The following is an 8,514-nucleotide window of genomic DNA, read 5'->3' as shown; positions in this document are numbered from 1 at the left end:
ATGAAGCTATAAATAGGATTTTATTTTACATAACTTACGTGATATAATATATTTTGGTAAAGGATAACTAGCTATTATTGTTGTGACCATTTTTTTTTTTTGCTCTTCAACTTTTTTCAGCAAGGTGCCCCCCCCCCCCCCCCCCCCCCCTCTTTCCAGACTCTGGATCCGCCCCTGGTTCTGGATACGCCTCTGCACATCAAAGATACGTGACTGAAACCGTGTACAGTAGCTAATAGATATATAATATTATATAGCTATACGTAGCTAAAGCAATTATAGTTTGGTATATATTATATTATATTTTATATTTATTTATTGATTAGCAAACACCCCGACAGCTAATGTACACGGTACGTACACATAAGTGCCTAGTTTAAGTTATACAATAACATAAGTGCCTATACAATAATGATTAGTACTAAGTTACAATAAGTGCTAAGTTACAATAGGTGTTAGGTTACAATTAGTGCTAAATTACAGTAAGTGGTAAGTTACAATAAGTGCTAGAATTACAATGAGTACTAAATTACAGCGAGTGCTAAGTTACAATAAATACAATAAGTGCTAAGTTACAGTTATAAAGTAGGAGTAGTTGATCGTTTAAATGTTTCAAGATCAATGGTAGATAGATTTGGATACATAGATCGTTCCAATGGGGAATAGTTCTGGGTAGGAATGATAGAGATACGTGTTTACTGAAGATTGTATATGATTAAATTTCTGATCATGATGGGCTCTGGTAGCAGTTTGATTTAATGGATGGCAGACAGCGATTTGGGACCAGTAATAAATGATTAACTATCTTGTACAATAGGATGAGGCGTGCTTGCTTTCTGCGTTCTTGTAAAGATAGCCAATTTAGTTCATTTAACATGTCCTGTGATACTGTCATGGTAGTGTCTGTTCCAAGGCTTATTTAAGACAAAATGAGCAGCTCGATGTTGAATCATTTCAAGTTTAGAGATGTCATTTGGTGGTGTGGGTCGCAGATGGCACAACAATATTCGATAGATGGTAGCAGAAATTGTTTGTAGGCATATTCTTTGAAGTGTTTATGACAGGAATGTAAATTTCGCTTTAGGAAACCAAGTAATCGATTTGCTTTGTTGCATATGTAGTTAATGTGATCGTGCCATGAAAGTTTATTGTTCAAGTAAACTCCAAGATAATTAATCTTTTCTACTGATTTCAAGGGCACTCCATTCATTTGATATGTAAATGTTTTGTGGTATAGGCGCCAACTTCTTCAGCAACTATTTGTCACTTGTAGAAGTACAAAGTAAAGATGGTAGCTACTCCACCAGTATATTCGCTAACTGCTGAGGACGAACTGTCTCCAGACTTTGACTTTGGTTAAGTTGGTAGTATATAGGTATTATTTTTGTCACTTAGTATAGTTATAGTCACAGCAAGTAGTGACAAGTGGCTTAATTATCTTTAGCATTGACATTTATAACCCGGACCAGTTTTGCTAGGGTAGGACCATTTTTGTTGTCATAGCTGGTCCGCCGACCATTTATGTCGAACATATGCGGTCCGGCCGGACCGTTTCAGTAGTATGCACCCGACCAAATATTTTGTTACAGACCACTAACTAATGTTTAGTTAATGGTTATCTATTTCAGTGGTAGCCTAGACGATGGCTAGTGGGGAAATGAGCTTGCAGGAACACCAGATCTAGAGAGCGTTAACTAAAAACCGCAAATTTATTGTTGATAATCTGGACGCTGACGATGTGATTGATTGACGAGCTAATTCAGGAGAGGATGATTGGCCTTAATGCTGCGCAACGGGTACAACTGGTGGGGATGAGTACAGTGGACAATCAAATTGTTGTTGATCAACTAAGTATCGATGGACCAGGCGCGCTGGAGAAGTTTGTGAGATTTTGAGGAGGAACAAACGACAAGCGTTCATAGCAGAAGAATTGACTCCTTAACACAGTGGGAATACAAGTGGCTTATGACCTTTAGTCCAATTAAATGTGAATTCCTACGAATAACAAACAAGATAAATATCATACCATTTACTTACCACATTGACAACTCCACATCCAAGAAGTCACTCATGCTAAATATCTCGGTAGGTGTAGTCATTGATTAACTGAATGAACACACAAAACAAGTTGCTAGTAAAGCCACCAGAATTAATACATTCCTACATCGTAATCTTTATCAATGCCCTCCCGCAATTAAATGTAATATTTATAAGCAATGGTTCGCGCTATTATGGAGTATGCTTCCTCAGTCTGGGACCCACACACATGTGTTAATATTAATCAATTAGAAGCTGTACAGAGATCTACCGCAAGAATGTGCTATAAAGACTTTTCTAGACTCTCCAGTGTTTCCACAATGTTAACTGATCTTAATCTACCCACCCTGCAGAGCAGAAGGAAAAAATTAAAATTACAAATGCTGTATAAAATCATTCATCGTTTAGCTGATATTCCAGATGATTATTTAACTCCCATTCCCTCCTTTTTACTAAGTGGCTATTTTAATCAACTAAATACTAGAGTGGACAGTTTTAAATTTTCCTTCTTCCCTTCCGTGATTAAACTATGGAATAATCTACCCCAGAACATTGTTAACGTTCCCACATACACTGAGTTTTGTAATGATTTGGACACTTTTATAATTACACCTGTGCATTATAATCATACATGATTCCTGCACAGTACACAATATAATATAATAATAATAATAATTGGAGAAATGTTAGTAAGAAGCCATACAACATTACATCGTGTCATTTTTACTCAACTGACAGGTGTCCATTCAACTACAAACAAACCTCCTACTGGGAAGTACAGTCCAATAGGTGTTAGCAGGTTACAAGCGAGGTACCTCAGATACTTGTCCTCTGATTGGCCACACTATTACGTTCGACTGGCTCTGGTGAAACAAGGAGAAAAGGTGGAAAGAGCAGATAAGAACTTGGAAGAGATAACAAGACTAACACTACAAGGACAAGTTGACAAAATATTGTTGAAGAAGGAACAACTTGGTGAGCTAAGGAACATCTTCCACTACCAGAACAAACCTTGTCCTCGACTGATACTAATAATGGGAGGCCCAGGTGAGTATTACAAAGTATTCATGTAATATGAGTTATATTATAATCGTGCAGGTATAGGCAAGACAACCCTTGCCAATGAGATCTGTGTGAAGTGGGCTAAGAGGGATGGGTTTTTAGCTGAGGACTTTGATATTGTGATCCTGATACCATTAAGGTCAGTCCAACAAAGGTCAATTAAAGAAGTGATGATGGAGCACATTGGAAAGGAGACATACAAGCAAGTGAAGAAATCAGCAGGTAGCAGATGTTTAGTGATCCTAGAAGGATTGGATGAGATGGCAGCTGAACGTCGAAAGAATGATCCTTTTTTAGTACGTGTGGTGAAGGAGTGTACATTGTTGGAGGAAGCCACAATAATGATCACATCAAGACCACATGCTTGTGAGAAGATAGACGCAGGCAGGAAAGTAGAAGTGGTAGGCTTTGGTAAAGAAGAAATTCTAGAGTTTGTGGAGAAGTCATTTACCAACGATGTGAAATGTGTTGAGGAGTTTTTATAGCAGTTGAAGGAGTATCCTCATTTAGAGAGTTTGTCATATGTGCCTATGGATTTAGAGATGATAGTTGATATATTTGAGTGTAGTGAGAAGAAACTTCCATCCACCATTACACAACTGTACCAACTGTTCATTGTGATGACACTAGAGAGACAAGTTAGGAAGGAGAATGAGAGGAAGCAAGTGTGTTCAACTGTAGCAGCAGCTAATAGTGTTGAGGAGAAATTGCCAAAAGTATTAACAGGTGTTCCCAAAGAAGTAGTGAGGACATTATTGTTATTGTGTAGGTTAGCTTATTGTAGTTTCTTTGACTAGTACTCTGAAAGAGGATGGACTAAGTGGAAGGATCCAAAGATCATCTTTACTGTGGTATAGAGGTGACAGCTGAGTGGGACGGGTATGGCCTTTTCAAAGCTACACACACTCGCCATTTACCTACTAACACTATCACATACAATTTTTCACACTTAACCATCCAGGAGTTTTTGTGTGCTGTTTATATTTCAACATTATTACAAGAAGAACAGCAACATCTACTGAGTGAACACTTTAGGGACTATCCTAATGTTTTCATATTTTTGTGTGGAGTAACAGGGTCAATGTCCAGTGAAATGATCCAGTTTGTATTTTCTGGAGAATATAGTGATTGTATAACAGCAGTGAAGTGTTTGTATGAGAGTCAACAAACTAGTCCACTTCAACCAGTTACACCCATCAGATTGGAGATAAGAGGCAGTTTACTACCTTACAATATTGTGTGTATCTCCCACGTGATGTCATATTATCCAGTTTCAGAGTTGCACATGTTAGAGTGTCAAATTGGAGACAAAGAAGCTGAATTGTTAGTAAAGCATTACTCCAACAAGAATGCTACACCACTGGAAGTGTTACACCTCAGGCACAATAATGATCTCACTAGTGATGGGCTGGTACACATAATGAAGATTGTGAAGACAAGTAAGTCCCACTGTTAATAGCTGTTGATACACTGAGTGACCATTGTGTGTTAGTGAATTGACCACACCTCACTATATGTGTTTGTGATGTCTACGTACTGTTATCATTACAGGTAGTGCTTCATTAAGAGTGTTAAAATTTCGTGTTAATCCTAATATCAGTGATGATGGGATGTCATTAATATCGAGTGAACTCCAATACAATAACATTCTGATTGAGCTGAGCGTACCAGTCTGTGGATTAACAGCAAAAGGTAGCCTCAGAGGAGGTTGGATGTGCTTTAAGTGCCACCTAGCCTTAATTGCATTGCGGATTAATTTGGTATTTCACATGACCCTTAATAGTCACAATGCAAAACTGAAAAACAATGGGCGTTAGATATTTAGATCAAGCTTCACATAAGTTTCAAAGCAATTATTTTGTTTTCTAAAAATCGCTTGAGTTCTGATTGAGTGAAATTAATAAGTCACAGTTTGGTGCATGCAACTTCACCAGACTTGTCACATACATATTCTATAAATGAAACAATGATATACTTCACTGAGATCAATGTACTCAATAAAACAAATTTTGTATAATTTGTTTTGAAACATGTCCAGCCTCCTCTGAGGCAGTCTGGTAGTGTTTGGAATTACAATGTAACAAACTGTGTTGTGGTTAATTTATATGGTTTCCTATCATAATTGATTATTGCTGTTATGATCACTACAGGTGCCATTTGTATCAGTGAATTGTTTATGGGGAAGTGTTCTCGATCTACAAGTCCTTGAGATGAAAAGCAACAGTATTGGTAATGATGGCATCGCTGCTATTGCAGGAGCACTTAGTAACAGTCAGATTAGGGAACTGAATGTTAGGGAGTGTGACATTACTCTTACTGGAGCAAGATCACTTGCAGAAGGATTATTAGTCAACAACAGTGTTAGAATATTAGATGTGTCAGGTAATTCCATCACTGTGGAGGGAGCTCGTCTGATACTACAGTCAGCTGTGAACAATGGAGTCTGTCAAGAAGTTGTTATTTATGATAAAGTGTTCAGTAAACTAAGGGGTGATGAAGACTACCGGAATGATGATGAAGTGAAGAGGATGATGATCACATTGGAACAGAGGAAGATAGTGGTAATAAGAGGTTGTGCTGCATGTTGTAATACAGATTGTAATGGTAACAGACATCAAGACAAAAGGAGACCACAGAGCAGGAAAAGTGGTGAAGAATATGTCACATGTAGTGAAGTTGATGACCAACTTGTAAGACAAGAGGTTGTGTTGTGTGATATACATATTGATTGTTGTCATGGTAATAGCAGTTGCAACAAGAGAACACACAACACAATACTAATAGTGAAAATGATGATCAACTTGTAAGACAAGATGAGACCACAGGTAGGAGGTTGTGTTGTGTGATGTGGTAATGTATTACCATGACAACAGGTCAGAATGTCCAAGGAAATAGTGGAAAATTCAGGTATGAGTGTGTGTATCACTGTTGTCATGGTGATTATTGTTGTCACGGTAATAGGACACATCAATGCACTTAATTGAATGACTTGATTACTGATTGATTGATTGATCAGTATGTCATGGTTACTTTAATGTAGAGATCAACACATGTACATGATAATCTCCCAGCCTGTTTCTTACCTTTAAGATAGCACCTGCCTTAGCATTAATTTTCCAAGCATCATGGACCAGAGTACATGCCAGAGGTCTGGAAGCAGCTGCAGGCTTCAGTTGTTCCTGTCAGATCCCTGTAACTACTCACCTGTATATGCACTAAAATAATAGAACATATTGTCTACTAAAATATGTAATAGTTATACCACGGGCACGAGTGATTTGCCTGACATACGCACAAGCCCGAGGGCGAGTGCGTATATACAGACAAAGCACGAGTGCCCGTGGTATAACTAATATGTTCTACTTTAGCATGCAGACTTGCTCAATTGGCAAAATGTTTAGTTACTATACCCTTCTCTTATATAGGGAACCAAGTAGGCTGTGATTGTGGGATTGAATTTTGCCAAACAAACTGTGATCGTGGGATTCAATTTTAATACATCAAACAGTAGTTTGATTTTACTTTTGCTAATATAGCAATGTTAAGAGACTAGTGTTAATTATGTTACTTTAATCACTACATTTACAAAAGCAAAAAAACCTGCTATTGATGTATTAAAATTGAATCCCATAATCACAGCTTGTTTGGCAAAATTCAAACCCACAATCACAGCTTGCTTGCTTCCCTATATATGAGAAGAGAGATAAAGTATAACCAGTGTTGGGCAAGTTACTTTGTAAAAGTAACTAGTTACATATTACATATTACTTGCAACTGAACTATTTAGTTACAGTTACATATTACCCATAAAATAAAGTAACTGTAATAATATTACATATTATATTACTTTGTGTCCACAGCCTTAAGCTGTCACGTGTGAAACTATCACCTTATCACATGACATGATTGCGCTGTTGGTCAATATGCAAATTTTGGTTATAAGTAAGAAGCTGGTGAATAAGCTTCATTCAGTAGGCCTCGCTACTTCGCTGTGGCTGAGCATTACTCAGAGGATAACTAACGAGATTAGTAACTTCGTTACTTGTAGTAATAATATTACGTAATATTAGATTCGTTACAGTAACTATATTACTTAGGTAACGCACTACATTTGTAAGTAAAGTAGCTTGCGTTATATTACCTGTTTTTATAGCGTATTTCGTTATATTACTTTGTTACCACAAAAGTAATAATATTACGTAACGCGTTACATAAGTAGCGCGTTACTCCCAACACTGAGTATAACATCAAAGAAGTCTAATGATTTCTGGATATAGTGTGTACTCCTATTAGGCGTGCAACGTACTGACTTAATGAGATATATGCACTGGTACAGTGCATATATCTCGTTAAAGCAGTGGGCTTAACGAGATATACACACTGGTACAGTGCATATATCTCGTTAAAGCAGTGGGCTTAACGAGATATACACACTGGTACAGTGCATATATCTCATTAACTTTTCTGAACCAGTGCAATATGTGATATACATGCACTGGCTTTCCTTTGATCTGAGGTGTGAAAGTGGTACATATATATATATATATATATATATTACTATTATTCATTTGTAATTGCTCTGTCAGCAATGGCGATATATATATATATATCAAAACATTTGTAAAGATATGAAGTCACAGTGATGAATTTGAACAGCATGGATTTCATATGAATAGAAGCTGTGATACCCACTTAATTACCACTGTTAATGACTGCTGAATGTCTAAATAGAGGAGGCCATAACTGTTGACTTCAGCAAGGCATTTGATAAAGTCTCACACACCCATTTATACCAGAAACTCTCTCATACTTTCATTATGGAATTGGCTCCAAGGTTTTCTAACCAACAGATCTCGAAGTTGACAACATAACAAGTCATGCCACTCACGTACTTCCAGGCATGCCACAAGGAACTGTGTTAGCTCCCCTATTGTTTCCAATATAATAATATCAATGATCTCCCCCTGTTGTTCATAACAGAGTAAGACTCTATGCTGATGAGTGATGATGTCCTGTTGTTTTACTCGAAGGAGGACACTGCAGTGAGACTTGGATGCCCTTGAAAATAGACCATCAAGTGACAAATGCCTTTCAACCCCTCTAAGTGTACAAAAATAGTCCAACATCACAGATTGTCCTATAAGAGAAATCACAACTACCAAGTATCTTGGAGCATTAATTGACCCATAAACTTTCAGGGAATAATCATATACAGCCATATAATTATTGCAAATAAGGCTGCACAAGTAAATAGTTTTTTTGTATCGTAATTTAAGACAATGGCCCTCATGCATTATGTTACAACTTACAAGTCAAATGGTTTGCCCAATTCTTGAATATGCCTCTTCTGTCTAGGATACCCATGCTAATGTAAACATTCAAATTTAAGGCATGAATTTGTTCAAAGATGCATTG

General features: G+C 37.2%; 2 protein-coding genes across 2 annotated transcripts in view; both read left to right on the top strand.

Moving 5' to 3' along the window:
• LOC136250342 (multidrug resistance-associated protein 1-like) overlaps positions 1-8,514 on the top strand; it is a 44,863-nt gene that overhangs the window by 11,960 nt on the left and 24,389 nt on the right. The window contains exons 2-7 of the mRNA XM_066042533.1: positions 2,776-3,084; positions 3,136-4,538; positions 5,250-5,660; positions 5,711-5,789; positions 5,846-5,924; positions 5,973-6,006. The gene's annotated coding sequence lies outside the window, so the exon portion shown is untranslated. The remainder of the gene's footprint in view (positions 1-2,775; positions 3,085-3,135; positions 4,539-5,249; positions 5,661-5,710; positions 5,790-5,845; positions 5,925-5,972; positions 6,007-8,514) is intronic.
• LOC136248418 (NACHT, LRR and PYD domains-containing protein 3-like) lies at positions 1,289-3,584 on the top strand. The gene is made up of 3 exons (XM_066040200.1): positions 1,289-1,355; positions 2,776-3,084; positions 3,136-3,584. The coding sequence occupies exons 1-3, from the start codon at positions 1,289-1,291 to the stop codon at positions 3,582-3,584; spliced, it is 825 nt and encodes a 274-aa protein (XP_065896272.1).

Source organism: Dysidea avara, chromosome 3 (assembly GCF_963678975.1).
Source record: "Dysidea avara chromosome 3, odDysAvar1.4, whole genome shotgun sequence".
Taxonomy (NCBI): domain Eukaryota; kingdom Metazoa; phylum Porifera; class Demospongiae; order Dictyoceratida; family Dysideidae; genus Dysidea; species Dysidea avara.
This window is presented reverse-complemented; position numbering and strand designations above follow the sequence as displayed.